At 42.0% G+C, this 20,116-nt stretch overlaps 1 protein-coding gene across 8 annotated transcripts in view; it reads right to left on the reverse strand.

The window, feature by feature from the left end:
- The window catches only part of sema3fb (sema domain, immunoglobulin domain (Ig), short basic domain, secreted, (semaphorin) 3Fb), a 61,045-nt gene extending 41,243 nt beyond the window's left edge, over positions 1 to 19,802 (reverse strand). For 4 of the 8 annotated variants that reach the window (XM_040003059.1, XM_040003058.1, XM_040003056.1 and 1 more), the window contains exons 1-2: positions 19,360 to 19,802; positions 17,270 to 17,450 (exon numbers count right to left, since the gene is read on the reverse strand). In XM_040003059.1, the coding sequence (XP_039858993.1) occupies positions 17,270 to 17,387 (118 nt within the window). In that variant the 5' untranslated portion in view covers positions 17,388 to 17,450; positions 19,360 to 19,802. The remainder of the gene's footprint in view (positions 1 to 17,269; positions 17,451 to 19,359) is intronic. The other 4 variants (XM_040003060.1, XM_040003057.1, XM_040003054.1 and 1 more) reach the window with 1 other exon arrangement.
- Between the last annotated feature and the right edge of the window lie 314 nt (positions 19,803 to 20,116).

The raw sequence follows: 20,116 nt of genomic DNA on the forward strand, positions 1-20,116 counted from the left end.
ATGTTACATGTCCTGATGCTGTTGTTCTTCATGGGAGGATGCTCTCAGCCGGCATATCTGTGCAGGAAAGCGGCCTTGTTCTCACAGTCATCTGTGGCCCTGTAGCACCCGGCAATTACCCGTTAATTTCGTACGAAGCCCATCGTGGGTCACGTCCTTCATGTCCCAAAGGAGACCACATTAATATATTACACATAGCCAAAGAGAACAAGATTCAGCTCCAATTATAATCCTGTTAATATCGTATGTTGTCATTGGCTCCACTGTTAATAATAAACTCGCAGAGGGCCATGGTGACTATATTAACAAAATGAACATCATTTCAATCATAAGGCTACAACTGATGCTTTTTGTATTTAGGTGACTTTTTAGTCTATTTCTTTCGCTATAAAGCCTAACTACATCCCAATGTTTGTGTTTACATTTTGATAACAGCGCTCGTTGTTTACTGCGGGCAGGAGCGCGCACCTTATGCCTTTGTTTGGCTGCTAACCGCTTGAGCTCCTCGGCAACTCAGCCTCACTTCCTCTCACTCTCCCTTCATCAACACTGCAGGCAACACACAGCTGTGAACAAGCCGGAGCCTCTAGCAATTCTCCTGGCCCTTGCCCAGCTCACACAGTGTTTCTGAAAAACATTTTAATTGACGCAGCAATTAAGCCAGACAAGTCAAAACAGAGCTCTTGCGGAACCTCTATATGAGCAGAGTAATCTGCTTCCCCGGGCAAGTTTATCTTGAGAATGTGGAGTATTCATCCAAGATGTATTGCTTGTATCTCAGCCAGGGAGAGTTCACTGCAGAGAAAATATTTGGGAATAATGTGCAGTTAACTGCAGTGTATCACCGCTGGGAGTAGTGGGAGATTAATTAGTGTACATCAGCATTAAAGGGTCGTGCCGGATTTTAACCGGTATAAAACAAATTATGCATGTTTGACATACACATGAAAAACAGGCAGTTAGATTATTTTGTATTTATCAGTGCTTCTTAAGCCTTCTCAAGAAGGTTTTCTTTAAGTAAGAAAACATGAAACAATATTATGTGAAAATTATTACGCATAATGCTCAGTTTATATTTGAAAAACATTCAACTTCTAGATAAACGACAACCAAACAGACTTGTTTCAGATCAGCAGGTCAGCTGCTGTAATTGCTCTAAAACTGAGGCTATGTCCACACGTACCCGGGTATTTTTGAAAATGTAGATTTTTCTATGCGTTTGCACCTTTCGTCCACATGTAAACGGCGTTTTCGGTCACTGAAAACGGAGATTTCTAAAAACTCCGGCCAGGGTGGATAATTTCGAAAACTCAGTTTTTGCGTTTAAGTATGGACAAGAAAAATGGAGAAAACGCAGCGTCAAAGGTGTGCGCCTTTTTTGACGTCACACTGTGCGCCACGTTATTGTTTCGGTGAAATGAATTGCTACAATACTGTTACTGTTAATTCTACTCTCTGCAGTGTTTAAATGCTTACATATACACACACAGTTACTGTCCCTCCACACATACGACTCGGTTCTGCTTCTATGCCCCAGCTTTTTTTACCATTACCCACCCAGGCTTCTAGACTTCTGATTGGCCAACATTTCTACACGGTTAGGAATATATCGCCACCTGTTGCTTTGGCATGTTCCTAGCAGCGTTTTCCTTCATTTCTGCGTTTACGTGTGGACAGGATTATTTTTTAAAACGAAAACGGAAAATCTCCGTCTTCAAAAATACCCGTGTACGTGTGGACGTAGCCTGAGGCCGCCAAACAAAAATCTTTTGTCAAGATTCGTCTCATGTCACATGTTGTAACCTTTACCTGAAGTTACCAGAGCATGAGTGTCACGATTATGTGACATTAAAAAACAAAGGGGGGTAATTAAGAAAACAATTTGTGTCATTGTAAACAGCATGTTTTTAAAAAGTAGGGTAAAAGAAAGTAATAAAAAATAATTATAATAAGGATATAAGGATTCTGGTTAAAGTATACAACTCTGGTAAAGCTGCCCCTGGCCCTGCTGGAGGCTTCCTGTCAAAAGGGATTTTTTCCTTCCCACTGTCACAATGTGCTTGCTCATGGGGGAGAAGGTGACTGTTGTTTCAAATCTCACGCCCTGTAAATAAAACTGAATTGATTGAAATTGAGTGAAAGAATGGGAAACTTACAGAAATATCCATCTATCAGTTATCTTCCCGTTAACCTTGTCTAGGTTGCAGAAATGAGCACACCTCATTTTGTCAGATGTTATTTCTCACAATAAACCTCAAGGCCCTTTTTAAATCAAAACAAGCAAGAGTAAGATTGAGAACCAAGGCTGCAGATGGAAGCTTTACTAAAAAGCGGTGTATTTCACAGGCACACTTCTTTTCATAACATCCACCTCTCGCCAAACCTAATTTATCAAAATATATTTTGAGCCACATTAAAGATATGAACATTATAAAGGTTTAGTGGCACAGTTTGGTAACTTACATCTCTATTGGAAAACATTTAGATTAGGGCTGTGTGATATGACCAAAATCTCATATCCCGATATAAGAATTCTATCGTCCCAATAATGATATAAATCACAAAAATGTAACATTTTCTGTAAATTCTGTGAATCTCGTGCAGCTCGTCTTGCGTTAAGTGTTTCCAGCTGCGCGTCATGTAGCTGTAGTCGAGTGTTTTAACAGATGCATGAAACGATACATTTTTAGACATAAGTTGTAAAGGCCGCTGTTTTCTTTGTGAGTATTTATTAGACGGAAGGGTGCGGGGAAAAGCCTGTTCTAACCAGTGTTGCCAACTCCTCAGTAAGGAAAATCGCTATTGGTTGTCCTAAAAGTCACTAGAAGTCGCTAAATGACGTCATCGCCTAATTTGCATAATTGGTCATGCTAATCTAATTGTAACCTATGTTGTTGGAGAGAGAAATAACATCGTGGAAGAGACATAAAGTGAGTAAAAAACGTCCTAAATGCATTTAGAGTTTATTTAGAACTACAAATTAAATTTCTTTTAGCAATTATTGTTTTTTTTAATGTCACAATTCCAACCCTGCTCCTTTACCCGGGCTTGGACCGGCAAAAGTGACCCGAAATAGGCACTCTGGTGGAGTTACTTTGTGTGTGTGTGTGTTTATAAGTAGTTTTAAACCTTGCGATCCACAAAACAGCATAAGAGTAAAAGAGTAAAAGAAGAACTGACTGCGTTACAGCACCCGCTGCTTGTTGAGAGTAAAAGCGATACGCACTTTCACGTCTTTTTTTAGCGACTTTTTTTTAGAAAAAAAGTCTAAAGGGGTCTAAAAACTCGCTAAATATAGCGACAAAGTCGCTAAGTTGGCAACACTGGTTCTAACGTTTGAGTCTAAGGTTTATTTTTTAGCACCTGGCGGCTCTTTTTGACTTCTCATCCGTAAATAATCTGCTCTTTCACGTGATTCAGTTTATTTTGAAAAGTCTCAACAAGATCTTGAGCTTTATTGTGAAAGGTTTATGTGGAACATAAACAAGCGGACACGCGATGGTGTTACCGTTGTTGTTGCTAACCACAAAGCATAAAAACAGCCGCTTGTCCGTCCGTAGTGTGGTTATATTAAATATAAGCGAAAGAGAGAACTTTAAGAAATTAATATAGCCACTACAGTGACCATCAAAACCATGAAAAAATATTGCCGTAAACAGTTTATTTTGCGACACCACGAAACAAACGATAGCGTAAAATGAAACGATAGACGTTTTTATATCGTCATCCGATATATATCGTTATATCAGCCCTAATTTAGATGACATTATTAGAGAATGTTAACAGCAGACCTTGTGTGTGAAGCCCTAACGACAAAAGGACAAAATGTCTGCAGGCATATTAACAGACATTTAACAGCACATGAAAGCATCCTTCACAATGAAGGCATGGCTCATAAAGGAGAATTAAAAAGGAGAGGAAACCCTGTGACAGGTAAAGTATCAGGTGTCAGAGATTGTTTGGGGTCATGACAGCTCTTTTCAGAGCTCGCTCAGACTTCCCCGTCTGATTAATGCATGAAAGTGAATTTTCTTGACATCTCGAGAGGCGTTGCCGAGCAGCTGAAGCACACTGTTAAGAGAAAGAAGTGTGGATGTGTTAAACCTGGAACGACACAGAGGTAGAGGTAGGCTTGAGCTGTGAAAAGACTCATCGCTGCATCTATCAGCAACTCTGGTGTCTGCGTGTTAAAAGCTGTTTCAGAACTTGACGTAACTTGGTTGTTAGATTTTGCAAGTTTCTTTGGCAAGAATAGAAAGAGAATGGAAAGCCGATAATGTGCAACTTAAACTAGGTATAATTTAAATATCCCAGGTTTTACCATCTTCTGTTGATTTTATTTCACTGAGCTTTCATGTTCTGTTGCCTTAGTTTTAGCCAAAAGACACTCCTGCTTTTCCCTTAACCATGCAAATCATAATAAACTGAGTCATGGTGTAATTACTTCTGACTGCGATTTTAGTCTCTGATGCCACTACGGATTTTTTTTAAGGTGCAATATGAGGTGCAACTACAATACCCTATGTCCAAACTGATGACCACAACCACCACAATAGCACATGTGCAACAAGTGCTTCCCACATCATTGCCAGTCTAAGCAACGCCCAACTTTTTTTCTTATTTCTGGCGTAATACTTTTGTGGAAACAAACTGCATCCCCTAAAACAACTCAAACACTTTGCTTGAACGCAGAGTAGATTTACAGATCGTCTCCACAGAGTCCAGCACTAGTGCTAATACGGCAAACACAGGGGCGAGCTTTACCACGGGCCTCAACGCAACAGTTAATTATGCCCAGAGCGTATCACCAGAAGCCCAGCATCTCACCTAGCCATAGTTTATCTTTCCGCTGCTAATTTGTTCCGATCAATTACCTTTGGAAAAAGGAGGCTTCCAAATTTACGGGGACAGGAAGGGGCTGTTTATTCATTCCTGCGCTTTTTTGTTTTGTGCCAATCTTTTAAATATTCCCTCAGGTTGGTTTTGTGCTGGGAGGCCTCCATTAAAAACCCATCGCTCACCACGGGGTTCAGCATGTGACAGAGAAGGGCGCCTGGACCCCCTGGAACCTCTCTCTCTGGAACCTCTTGGAACAGAGGGGAGGTTAACTGACTTAATTACAGGCTTTAAAACAGCAAACACTCATCACAGTTGAGCAGGATTACTGAGATCTGTCTGACAGCGTTTTGAGTGAAGAGAAGAAACACTTTCAAGGTGGGCTATGATATCAGTGGTGACCCACGTGAGGTGGACCTGAGAGCTTTGTCTTTTTTCCCTAGGTGTCAACTACAGTGACACAGAAATGCATTCACTGCTCCCTGAATCCACACCACTGAAGCTCAACTCCAGTTAAATGACAAAATATGGACACATCCCATGGTGTATGATTACTGACTGGGTTTTCTGTGTTTATGTTTTTTTCTGTGTCTATCCTGGAGAGCTCATCCAACAAACTTTCTGCAACTCTATTCTTGACTGTGCAGCCCTACTGTGCTGCTTTTAATTCCACCCTGAAAGATAAAACATAAGCATGTCAAAACTTGGGAAGGTAGGAGAAGACAAGCGGGGGTAAAACCTGATCCACACTGTAGCCCATGAGAGGAACTTTGGACTGATTCAGAGCTCGGAGGGAAAGAAGTGGGAGTGAAATCCTAGCTCACTCTGTGCCTGCCTCTCTTCCTCTCATCCCCTTTTCTCTGTCCCGGCCTCCCTCTGTCAGAGCGCTTCATCTTGGACTCTAGGCCCGTTTGTCTTCTCGCAGAAAAGAAATGCAAAGTAGGCTGCGCCGAAACTCTGGGAAACGCCACAGGACGTCCCTCGAGGGGGGAGAAATTAAATACGGCCACTAAGATCCACACAGTAAAGTGGCAATAAAGTATTCATTAACCCACCATTGAAGGGCTAAGCAGGAAAACAAGCAACTGAGTTAAGAAGTCAAACAGGGACTTAGAACACACAGTAACACCACGCTCTTTCATCTGAAGATTTACAAAACAATGAGAGGCTTGGAGAGCTCATGAGCATGTACATCTCGCCGAGAGAATCAAAGAAAAGGATGACAGAACAAAGTTAGCAACACCAGGGCATTACCAAATAGTTTCACAAATATTTCCCTTACTACTCATAATCCTCTCTGCTTTTATATTGCAACACATCTCCCACTGTTGGTCTGGCAGCGTGCCAGGTGGAGTGCAGGATGTAAACAGTCTCTTTTCCTCTTGTTGATTTTCATTTTCCCATCTGAGGACCTCATTTTTCACCTCCACCCTAAATTGCTGTCCTCCCTTTGGAGCGCCACAGCGGTGCTCCTCGGACCCGGACTGAGGAATCCTATAGGAAGCACGGTAAAAGGCCTGCGGGGATCCTGTGTGCGGCATTCATTGACAAAAAAGGCCTGATGCCAGTTTGACGTCCACCCCCAGGTCTCCCAGAATGTGAATGAACTTCTATGAATAAGAGGCAAACCTACACAAACACCCCTGCAGCTATAGGACCTTCACAGGGGGAAGAGTGTGTGGGCGACGCCAAACAACAACAACAACAAGGGGACTTGCATGCCAGGGTCCCCCCTTTTTCATCTCCCTCACCAATCAAGAGGACACAACACCACAGGGGGGACATTTACAAAAAAACAAGCCTATCAGGGGGTCACTGCCGGCCCCAGCCCATCCTCAATGGGTGGGATCAAGAGTCCGTCCCCACACTCTGCAATTAACACCTACTCCACCAACATGCAAAAGAGAAATCTCCAAATCAGCATTTCAAAACCACACCACAACAAAGACATCAAAGTGCATGCATTGTATTATGCCCGAGTGCTCTTATGGGTTAAACTCTTCAGTGTGTCTTCCAAACGGCCTCATTTCCCCTTACCAACGTGGAATAATGTATGACCTCATCAGTGATCGGATGAAGAGGTGGGAAGCAGGGTCTAAACATGGTGAAAGGTTTTAGGCAGGAGGTGAACTGCTGACTGCAGTTTATGAGCTGAATAGCGCACAGTTTCTGTGTTCTGCACTCCAATCTCACAGACGACTTTCTCTACTTTGTCCTAGCAGTATGGGTGACTGGTGATTGATAATGAACATTTGTTTGTCACTAAATGCGAATCTGAAGAGGTCAAATGTTGCCCTGGATTTACTTACTATCACTTTTTTTTTAATTTTCTGAAACCCCAATAAAAAGTCACAGCGCAGCAGAAATAATCCAGTTTCATCACTGCAGCCAGCTGCACTGATACACAGCAACTAGAAACATGAATGGAGCCGAGGCTTCAGCTGAAAAAGATATTTATGGATGTATGCTCTTCTTGTACACCGCACTTTAAAAACTCTGTGTTATGACTTAAACTACATGGCAGCGATTACGTCAGCTTCACTAACATGACCTAATGTTTGCAAAACCCTTTTTTCAACATTAATCTCTATCAAGATTATTATGACAAAGATTAAGTGGGAGTCAAATGTAAACACTTTATTTAGAACTTTACTCAGAAAGTAGCCGCTTGCTTGTTGAACAGTCTAACTAATCCTCATATGATCAAATGTAAATATAGCATATTGTTAGAAAAATAAATTGGTGAAAAGTAGCCACCTTTAAATATATTTGCAAATTTTATGGTTTGTTCTTAAGTTGGAATTTGAGCTACTTCCACTTTCACAGCATATGAGAAATAAACATTATTTTCATTCCAGTAGATTTTATATGACAGCTTGTGTTACTAGGTGCTTTTCAGATTATTTAATTTACATGCAAAACACACAAAAATCTCAAAATACTCTGTTTTTTTAAAAATCTGTTCCACTTCAGCTAATTCCAAGAGTAAAATGCTGCCCCAAAGTCAATGAATGAGTAACAATAATCGATTTGCAATCACTTTTAATACTTAAAATATTTTCATCTTATCATGGTTACTATACATACTTTACCTGAGCACTAACTGCGTGCTATCAGTGCTTCTACTTAAATAAATGGTCTACAGTATCTTTTAGTTGTAAAACAAATCATTTCATATTGTACATAGTAAACCTATGCTTGTCCAAAGTGCTCAAGTACTTGGACCGACCTCACACACAGAGAGCTGCTATGAAAGGTAGCGGCCTGACCATCGGGAGCAATTTGGGGCCTCATTGAAACAAGCTGTCAGATATCACAGTAAATATGTTTACACAGCAAAAGAATAGAAAACATACCATTAACATTATCAGCATTTCTGTCTTGACAGTTAACAAACTGATGGTCCAGTGCAGCATTTAATCTGTACTGGCGATATGCAGTCTATGACGTCACAGTGCATTGCACCATCTCAGCTATGGTGGATTTACTGCAGGGACGAAAAAAGAGCTCATCTTAGGAGTTCCAAGTCTGCAAGAGGCATCTGAAATACTACCCCCCAGCGTCAGAGGGTGAGAAATAATGTTGAGGTTGTAGATCAGAAGGTGACAGTGGCCTTGACCTCCCGTGTCTGGGTCACCCCCTCCCACTTGACCTTCCTGAGCAACTCCTATATACTTAGCGTCTTGATATGAGGGTGATATGAGATACCTCGTGAAGAGATAACGTTAAAAGCCTGCAACTACAGACATGGACTGATTTTACTCTTTAGGCTAGAGTGAGGTAACCATTCGGAAGCTTTAAGTAAGGAACAAGAACGAACAAGAGATGATTTGGCTGTTTGCAGCAAAAAGCGAGCCAAGTGTCTTTTTGCAGCTTACCCCGGGGAAGTTTGGGGTGGTGTGCAGGACTAAAGTCACAGACCAGGAGGTACAAGGCAGGAGAGGAAAGGGACTGTTACCTTCAAAAGCTGGTATGGCAGAACTGTGCTTTGAATATGATATGAACGTCTACATACAGCCCCGGTAGGGGGTTGGCGTTGGGGGTGGCGGGGTGAATTTGTAGAGGTTGAAGACAAGGTGGTTCAGTGTTCTGGATGAGCTGCAATGAAAAGAGTGCTTTGACAGGCTGGCTTCAAGGGAAGTGTTCAGGAGCAGATAAATGACTCAAACCTGAATACCATCCACAGTTTCAAGTCTCAAAAAGCAACGACAATTCTCTGTCTGATGATCTAAGATAACAGAAATTGGTGAGTATTAGACCGTGATAGGGATCAAGTTATCCATCTGCCAGATGACAAGACAAAGAAGCACTTCAAAGCAGGTGCCATTCACCTGGGCAACCACTGAATTCATTTTACCCGTCTCATTATCTTACTCCCACACCTCTGTGTACAGCTTCCTGTCTTTTTTACCATGTTTCTCTTGAGTTACATTTTCCTAAAGGAAAACACACAATGCCACATTCGAAACCGTAAACCTTTTGTGAAACTTGGGCGCAGGTTGAGCTGGATCCAAGAACTTGTGTAAGCCGTCTGGACCATTATTCTCCCTGACACCTTAATCTGCCACAAGAGAAACACTGGTGCTAAGAATATACAATGTTCAGCCTCAGCAGCAGTGCAAAGACAAAGCTAGTCTGAGTCTTCAACCTGTTCATCCGGTCTCCGCTAATGCCCTGTTTTCACAAGCGAGAAAAGACATGAAGTCCCACAGGAAGTCTTAATTATGCCACCTGGAAAAGACGAGCCTAGAAGACTGGCAGGTGTTCTAGATACCAACCAGGTTACCAAGATGTCAAGGCTGGGAATGCTACATCATTATCTATTATCAGTTTCCTCAACAAAGGAAAATGTAGTACAATGACAACAAAAAATGACTGATGGTTTTCTCCTTTGAGAAGTTTTAGGCTACTGTTGGCAGTAAAACCTTACCCTGGCAGCTTGTTGTGATTACAGAAACTAACAAAGTACATCATCTAACCTCATTACTTGGTTTCAACATGCAAAATAATTTACGACTCCAACACATTTGTCCATACTGTGACATTGGTATTTTTCAGTCTTGTGAGGAGAGTCAGGGTGGCGGCATTAGATGCAGCAACATGCCCTTGAAAGACAAGATGGAGAGACAACACTGGGTCCTCATTCATTTTGAGAGACCATCTCAGTTTCACTGGCGAGTCACTGACAGACCGCGTAACCTGACTCAGAAGGCTGCTCCACAGGTGAAACCCTGACCAAAGCGCAAACGCCCTGCTCTCGATATGACAGATCTCATACTGCAGATGCAAAAAGAGAGCGCCGCTGACACGCCAGGAATCCAAAACACCCCAGTCCCCGTGCATTTACTGTAGTTCCGATGCCAGAGAAAGTTAGCTAAGTAGTAGAAGGAAAAAGGACATTAAGGCATAAGAGTTCGATTAGAGCTGAGCTGAAATTAACAGACTATTTGGCAGCTATTTTGATATGTTATGGTTAGAGTGGAGTTATTTACCAGTTCAGGCTTCTGAAATTAGTTCAGGCTTTTCTTTACCCAATATGACCAGTAGTTAAACTGTTAATTGGTTACAGCAACCATTTTTAATTCAGTTCAACTCAACTTTGTTTCTATGGCACCAAATCACAACAACAGTCACTTCCAGGTGCTTCATATTGTAAGATCCTAATCAGACCCCTACCCTAAAAACAATGTAGTTTATTCTCATAAACATGAAGCAATAATTTTAAGAGTAAAATTCAACTGAAATATATCAAATCAAAAGTTTATTTATTCAAATAATAATAATAATAAATAAACAATAATAATAATCAATATGCTTGGAAAATGTGCTTCGCATAAATTGCATACCAATCAAGTAAATTTCATTTGATCAGATTCCATTAAATTAATTAATATTATACAGACCTATAGTAAAATAAATTATGTATGTATGTATTCAACTAACTGAAAGAAGAAGAAGAAGAAGAAGAGTCCTTTATTGCGATTATATGTTCACACGTAAACAAATTTCATTTGGTAATTCTCGGCACACATGAAAAGAAGCACACACACACACACACACACACACACATATATATATGTGTGTGTGTGTGTGTGTGTATGTATGTATATATATATATATATATATATATATATATATATATATATATATATATATATATACATACATACACACACAACCAACACTATAAAACAATTGAATGCATACTATCCATATGTGCAGGTGTGAAGTATAAATATGTGCAGAAAGTCACTGATAGAATTTGATAGAACTGAAAGTCAGCATGTTGGATATATTTTTTTTGAATGAATGACCATTTGATGACAATGGGAATGAAAAATCCCCCTTTTAACAGGAAGGACCCTAAATGAGAGGCAGCACAACTGGTTGTGGATGGGAGTGGTGCGTGGGGGACCAGCTGTCACCTTCAGTGGTTGCCCACAATCATGAGAAGCATAAGAACAATGTTCTCTCTGAACAACTCTGCATCTGCACACACACACACACACACACACCTGCACACACACACACACACTCCCTACATCCAGTAACCATATGCTGAAGAAAGAGAATCCCAGCAATGATACTACTCCCTCTTTTATCAAACCTTAGGACCACCCAAGCAACATGTGATACTCTTTACAACCTCACAGCCATATGGCATTAGAATCAAGCAGAGGTGCCAAGCGGCTATATTCAATAACACCGAAACACAATGAGTCAATTCATGGACCATCATAAAGAAAAGCCTGTGCGCATTTAACAGCGATTGGCAGTGAGAGGATAAAACACATATTCCAGGAGGCGCAGCATCAGCGCCGGGTGGGAGGCTCAGACAGAGCTAACGGTTGGCTATGAGATGACACTGTGAACGCGAGTTTATTTGCAGAAGGAAATTGGCACCGATAGAGACGGGGCATCAGCTTACTGCTGGATTCAGGGGCAACATGCTGAAAGGAGCCAACAGACTCATCTTTTCAGGGAATATCACACGTCTGTCCCACACATATACCTGACAAGTAGAGGGGTGAGGGTGGCAGGAGCACTGTCTCCTGCAGTACTGCAGTCTATGGCCAACAGATGAATAAATTCAATTGCAAAACTTTATGAAGATAAATTCTTAGCACATCTAAAAGCAATTATGCATTACAGATTACATTACTTTTCATTACAGATGTGAGTAAAACTTGAAGAAAAGAATAATTAGAACCTGCAACACATATTGATTCATTGCGAATCACATTAAAATATTATCCACAGACACAAATTCTAATGACGCTGTGCTTTAAGTGAAAAGTACGCTGTTATTTTTCATCTTCAGTGCATTCCAATCAAAACAATAGACTCAGTGGTCCAGAAATAAAATGTAATCACGGTACTATCAGTCATCCACCAAATAGGGGCAGAGTTAAGGTTGCAGGGGGGCAGAGACAGACAGATAATCGATCCCAGAGTCTGACCTCTCAGTCTGAGGCCGTTGGACGTGTACCGCTGTGAAGCGTTCACTGATTACCTGTGACCAGACAAGCATTCATGCCTAAAGTTGGATGAGGACTGCTGCAGACCAGCAGTCACATTTCATTTAAGCCAGCTGCTAAAAAGATTTAAATGAAGCTCAATGAAGTGAACATAAACCATGCTGTGCTCAGAAATTAGCTTGGCCAGAGAGATAAATAGATTTCAGGCTGAGCTGCATCCCATTTTAACATGAACTCAGCTTTTAATTGCTTGAGCACAAATCCCCACTTAATGTGTTTCCTCACACGTGTGAAGTTATAGGAAAACCACGCAACAGAAGTTATGTCCATAAATTAAAACAAATGTGTGAATTCTAAAGTCCTCAGCAGTGATTATAAATGAGAGACAAATTTTCCCCATAAAGTTTAAGGAGCGGCCGTTACAAATACAAATGTTTTGAAGTCATGTACACCGCAGCGGAGGATTAACACTGTTTCCTGGAACACCGGGCTCGGGCTCATTTTTCTTTAATATACACACTCTTCTCTACACCTACTCCGTTAAATTAAAAGTCAATGGTTTCCAGGCCAAGTTGGACGTTACAATTAAGTGACACTTTTGACAGCTGGATCGCAGCAGAGCACAAGTTGCTCCGGACCAAACTACACTTGCACTTAAACCACCGTCACCACTTGGCCGTTTGCGTTCAGTGGTTAACCACAGCGCCACAAATGACTTCTGTGTGGCTGCCGAGGGAGAAGAGAGTTTTACACTAAATATAACTGAGCTTAGCTGCTGTGGAGACAAGCTGAGGTCTGGGACGTGGCCAAAGTAATAGTGGTTTTCAGTGCTTTTTCAGTCATTACTCTACTGCCGTGGGGTTATATGGACTCAGGCCTCGCAAACAGTAATTAGAGATCACAGCAAAACATCAGCAGCAGCCCCAGACGACAGGGTCAGTGGTTTCGTGGCTTATGCACGCGGTCGGGCACCATTGCAATATTACTGCGAGGGTGAAATTCTACCAGTATGCTTGAAGCAAGTCAGACGTGCATCAAGAAACTGAAAGGGAAGCTGCAGGTTGTTATTACTGTCAGCAAATACACAAAGTAATAATACAAAAGATCAAAAGTTTAAACTGCATTTGTCACTGAAAGAATCAATGCTGAATAAACACTTAAGGCTTCAGACTCAAACATGCACGCCGATAAGGTCACAAGTGTTAAGAGCCTGGGTTCATTCGGGCAACTAATCTATAGCTCCAAAGAAGAAAGTGACCATGGGAATGTGTTGTGTGAACAACAGCAATAACAGTTTAAACATTTACTAGACAAGTGACAGGCTGGCTGTAAAAGGCCGAGCCCAGAGTCGAAGCGATACCAAACTACTGACTTATCGAAGCAGCTACTTCCCTGCTACGCTGCTTTTTACATGACAGTTTCAGATTTGATCCTCATCTGTTGTTACTCGATGGAATTAAAAGCTAAACAGAAACATAACCACCCCATAACACGGGTTGACACATACCAGAATGCCTGGCATTTAACCCCAAAGGGAAGTTTCTAACCCTCTACGCTGCTACCCACCCACCAAAACACACATGCACTCTCACCCAATATAGACTACAGACTTTCCTGTGGGGTAAAAATAGTAGCCCGCTGTTTGCCGTTCACAGGAGGGCGTGCAGATGAGAAATATGTGGCTTAATGATGAGCCAGGGTGGCTTTCTCTTACTGCCACCTGCACTGCCTGTGGCGAGCCTGTTTATTGTAGCGGAGCTGACCCACATTCTGCCGTCATCCCGGTGGCTTTGGCCTCATGCGCAGTCAGAGGGAGGAGGTGGGGGCTAGTGTGCTGTAATCCTGATGATGTTATGGCATTTAAAGGACTTTTTACTTGTACTGATGGGCCAGAGTGGCATTGCTGAAGTTAAGTGTGAGAAGCTTGTTTCCAAAAGGTGATAATTCTGAAGTGCTCTTTTGTGGTGCAAGACATGGCTCCACCCTCAGCGGTAGATTATGCTGGCCTGACTTTTCAAAGTGAAAATTTGCATGGAGACTCTTGACCCCGTGCCTCTGTTTGTTCTGAGCTGACGTTTGCCGTCTGCCTTAGCAATTAAGCAGACTAAGAAAAACTTTACATTAAAAGGCTTCTTCTTCTCTCTTTTTTTCGTAATCACCGGTCACGCCCGTTATGTCAACAACTGCATTTAAAGCATTTGAAGAACACAGCACAGCCTAAGTGATGTTCTGCGATTATTTTAAGCGTATGAACTCACAGCAGCCCAGATGAGGCTAAAGTTCATGTGCCCAGAATAGCAGAGCCATTAGTATGGATTTAGATTTGGATCTACTTTATGCAGGAACTGAAACATGTTATAGCAGAAATGTGGGCCAACAGAAGCAACATGACTTTTTTCCTCCTCCCTGGAGTGTTTTGCCCATTTAGAAAATGCCATGTTTTCTGCAACACAGCGTGATATAAGCAGAACATTTAAAAGATTAAAAAAAAAAAGAAAAAATATAACTCTTAAAATGTTGAAACTCAGATCTTGCGTGACTTGGGAGTCTCAGAGAAAAGGGTAGAGCACATACACAATTCTGCCCATCACTTCACTAATGCACTGTATCTGGTGTTAAACGAAGACTGGTTGCTTTATTTAAGATAACTTAGCTCAAAGATGCCAGAAAGTGATTATTACAATAGACAGGTTTTCATCTCCACAGGATGCATGTCTCCATTAAAATCATTAAAACAGAAGAAAACGTGCATTACTGTGTGTTAAAAACTGTTATTGAAACCATAATTGATTCAGTCCCCAAACAGGAAGATATTTTAATATCAAAACTTTCACTGTGTAAATAAGCTACTTATCTGATAAGAGTCTATCATGCCAGTCGACTTCAAAAAAAAAAGTCACTTGATTAGTTGTTATGGGTTTGCTTTGTCCCCAATTTGCTCATCTGACACTGACTACAGCTTTTTGCTGTTTGAAGTGAGGAAGGCTTCTTCAGCCAGAGTTGCCCTTTCTCCTCAGCTGATAAGCCTGAACAAAGTCTACTTGCAAAGTTTATCCGTTAGACTTTTTATCCATTAGATTTTGCAAACACAAATCTTTTATCAAATGCATATGAGCAGTTACATTGTTCAACTTCCCGTGTCCTCTAAGTACACTGAGAGGGTTATTTTAGCATCGCCGAACGTGTTTTCCTGCTATAAAAGCTGCACACGCGACATGGAGGAAAGGCAAAAGCAATTAGGTCCCATGATTTACTCTACCTGCTTTAATAGGGAAGTGAGGGCCTCCCAGACGGAGGTCATGGTTCTTAACCTCGCTGCTCTGCTACCAAGTTAATCAGTTTGAAACATGTGTTTAGTTCAGCACAGACAAGCAGCTTTATAGCTGCAATTTAAGATTTTTCTTCACAGGGTGACTCACTGGCATAATGATCAATAATTATGAAGTGGGACCTGAAAATTAACTCATACCCTCCTGTAGTCTCACCATAAAAGACCTGCATATTGCCCATACTTGTCTTCAAGCTGTGTTCCATTTATGCCGCCGCTCAGAGGCAAACCGCCTTCCCAAACAGCTCAAGCAAAAAACTTTACACATCATGATGCATCAGGGGAAGTGCAGCCAGCTTGCCAAGGTAAGGACTACAAGGCCCCTCTCAAAAAGCAATTAAGGCAGAGGGAGTCATAATATTGAATGGAGAGGGGGGTGCATTCCTCTGAGAGAGGCAGTAGCAGTAGACTGTGAAATTCATATTGACTAGAGAGGCAAACATACACAGGTAAGCAGCAGTGCCCAGCTTTTTCCTTGTCAGCCAAAGAACAGCGCCTGTAGTCTGTCGCTTTCAAATATATAAGTTCAGCCATCCAAAGATGAACCTATACACAAGCTCACTGGACACAGAACAGCTTATAGAGTAAAAAAAACAACAACACGCACACAAACAATTTGCACAGTTCTCTCTAAAACAACACAGCACTAAGATGATATCTGGAAAATGAAAAAACTGCTGAACTCGGGATGTGAGCTCACTGGTGTGTTAAATCCCACTTGATTAAAGCAGGAAAACGCCTTCGACAATGAACTGTGCCAGTCCACTTAATTAAGTCAACTTGTACTACCAGGGAGCGCTGGGAAACGAAGAAAGCAAAAGCAAACAGGGGAGCTGCCGCTTGCTCCCCGAGCTTTTCTCTGGATGCTAATCAAAGGCTTGATCTGCGAGCAGGACAGGCCCCGGGGATGTCGCTCTGCTTGGCTGATCCTGGCAATTTGCTCTTGGTAATACCCTCTCTCTCACTCTGCACCCCGGAGAACCCGGAAGACCATCTCACCTAATCTGTATGGCCGATGGAACGCACAAATACAACCTCCCCCCGCCTCCCAAAGTGCATCTGCTTCACCAGAGAATAATCACATAATGGCCATGGAGTTATTACATGCTCCTTATTATCCCATCTCTCTTTGTGGCTCCAATTTAGAGATTCAGTACTAAAGAAGATTGAAGATAAAGACACTGCATTTGATTAACTAAAACAATAATCATGTATATGCTCTCAAAATGAGCGAGACGTACACATTTCTCAATATGTGCATCTGCTCCGTCACTGTTTGTGTTTGTATTTGTGCAATACAGGCCAGTGGGAGCATCTGGTGGTTATTATGATGCCTGGAGGTCTGAGGAAAGGGAGCAGCGTGCGTATGAGAGTTGCATGATTTGTTTGTGGTCTGCGCAGCGCTGCTCTGGTGATGCTCTAAGTTCTTCCTCTGAAAAACCCTCAAGAACTTATCAAAGCCACAATCACTCCAATTGCACAACTGTCATTTCATCAGTCAGCCGGTGAGCAAACTCATGGCAGAGGAAAAACCAGCACTGACTAAAACACAGGAAAGCCAGGAGTAAACCAAGAATTAGAAGCAAGAGGGAAGATGAGGGTAGAAGAGAGCAGTTCAGGTTCCCACCTTTAAAAGAGATGAAGACACGGGGCGCGGCCAGTGGCTCATTGCTCACTTGGTTCCCAAAAGCCAAGCCGCACAGTGCCAGGAGGGTGTGGACCGTCCACAGACCGTCCAGCTGCATGGTGGACCAACCTCCTGTAGCTCCAAAGGCTGCTTTTTGGTTTTTTTGTTTGTTTTTTTAAATCTGCAGGGACAAAAAGAAACACGTGAGAAGAGAAGATGCTGACTCTACTTTACACTTAAAACCAAAAAAGAATCTGCCACCGTGAGCCTGTTTTTCATTTATAATTTTATGTGACGCGTCAAATCTGTATCTCCCAAGGGCCCCATCACACTGCGAGTTTTGGGCGACACAGCACCGAGGTGCAGAGTTTACGCCCAGATTTCTGGGAGCTTCATTAAACTGATGAGTCCTAATGGAAAGGAGCCAGACTTTTAGAGACTTGCACATTGCTTCCATTTGGTAAAAATTATGTTTGTTTTTCAGAGCGCGACAAAATAATGGCAGGATCGCGCTGACTCCACTGAAGCTTTTCTTCTGCTCCTCTACACGCAACCAAAATGCATTCCTGCATCATGACACCACGCTGTAATTACTGGGTTCACCTAATGCCAGGCTATACCACAACTTCACACTTACTTAAGGAAAATAGCACAAAAATAACATTGTGATTGATGCATCTCAAATACAGGTCTTAGCTGTTGATAAAAAAAGGCCTGCAAGTAATGACAGCCTCAAAGCTGAACAACTAAAAAAAAGGTGGTGACATTAATTGTTGATGAAGTATAGACACCTTTAAGCAGCTGATGTTTCACACATATGTGACTGACCATAAGAAATACTCGTGTATGAGGCTACCTCTTTGCCTGCAAAACTTTTCTTTTCCACCTTTGTTCCCATAAAGCCTCCCTGAGCTCACTGACCGGACACCTACAGCCTGCATATCTCCTCTCCGCACAAACCACCGACACTTCAAACATTGGACGAATTTCCACCTCAAAAGCACCTTCAGAGACCTCAACAGAGCAGAACAGTCTTCAGACTGGTTGGCTGAAGCGAATTTATGAGTAAAAGCAGCTGTTTAAACCTGGGCTGTTTACAATTTGTAAACCATCCAGCTGTTTATTCTAAGAGAGAGGCCAACTCCTTCGCACAAGCGCATGAAATCAAACAAGGCACCGCTCACAGATGACACCGAGGATTGCGAAAGACACACCGTACCATGAAGTAAAAAATACAAATATATATGCCATAGACAGTGATATGAAATATTAATACAAAAGTTTACAAAAACAAAAAAACAAAAACCCTTTTAGTCATGGAAACATCATATTAGTCCAAATAGCTTAAACGAAGAAAAGGTCTCAGCTTCTTCACAGTTTATTAACTGACATGTGTTGAACAAATGTAATGCAATCATTAAAACTTACAGACGGAAACCAGTAAAATCTGGATGGACAGGGCTCAGTGGCTACAGCGCTGCTTTAATCCAGCAGACAAGAAAATAACCATCTGCATTTGCTGCCGATTAAAAACATTTTTTAAAACATTTCACAGTTACCGTGACACAGGGAAATTCCTCAGTGTTGTATTGTATGTAAATATAAATAAAACACTATACAACTTCATTCACGTGCATGTATGAATGTGTTCTTCGGCAATGAATAATAATAATAAAACAAATTTCATGCAAAAATGTTGAATGTTGCTGAAACACGCTGAAATGTGTGTAACAGACTGGCAGTCTTGGCTACACATGGACGACAGAACTGTAAACAGTCTGGTGCGGTATTAGAGCGCACGGTAAACTGCACAGCTATTAAATAAACAGTGATAATGATTCGCGCTGGAATTGATTTTCCGATCAAAAGAAATTAATAATGATCATAATTTGCTGTTTCTGTTTCATTGTTTCAAAAAGAAAATGAGAGAGTCGGTAAGGCGTGGTGCCAATCATAAATTCAAGTATTTGACAAAAAAAGCGCGATCCTGTATGCAGGTAACATGTTGCGTGATATTCATAATAAGGAAATAAAGTGTAAAATAAATACATAGATACATAATCACAAAGGAACAGTCCATACAGGCTTACCTCAAGGGTCTCCGGATATAAGTTCAGCCTTGCAAGTCATTGAACAAACCAATTCCAACAGATCGATCACTCTCTCTCTCTCTCTCCAAGTTGAAAGCAGTAATAACAATAGAAAATCCCGGCGCGGCTTTCTGGTCGAACCCCGTTCAGGAGTGGGGTGGAGGTGGGGTGGGGGCACTTTGTACCTGTGCGCACTGCGTGTCTATTGGCCCCGGAGTTGTCAGTGAACACAATGAGAAAAATTACAGTTGCGCGAAAATAAAAAGGGAGAAAATGTTCCTAACTGAACCTTGTGCGTGACCGAGAGTCGATTGGATGCTGTCGTCGCACGACTACAATCAACATCTCGTGGGGGGGGGGGAAAGCCGCTCGATACAAGAAAAGTCCCCGCGGTGTTCAGACGCGTAGCGTGTGCTCCGTCGGAAAGTTGGGCGCTCCTGACTGTAGGGAGGCAGGGCGCTAGCAGGTGGATGCAGAGGCCCATTTGCCTTAAACACACCCACAGGGCGGGCAGCGACAAGCCGAGCCGCCCATCAGTGAGCCTGCCAGCCTGGGGGGGGGGGACGTGATTTACTACCTTATCATACCACAGTATGCTGTCAGAGAATAGACTTTATACTGTGCTCTGGTCTCGCGTAGCTGACTGAAAGTGTATTTGTATCACCATTTCATCATGGAACATTTATTATTACACAGAGATCAAAGCAGAAAGTTTTAGGATCATCCCCTTGTGACGATTTTATCAGGGGATCACACC

This window comes from Simochromis diagramma, unplaced genomic scaffold, assembly GCF_900408965.1.
Source record: "Simochromis diagramma unplaced genomic scaffold, fSimDia1.1 OVJJ01000646.1, whole genome shotgun sequence".
Lineage (NCBI taxonomy): Eukaryota > Metazoa > Chordata > Actinopteri > Cichliformes > Cichlidae > Simochromis > Simochromis diagramma.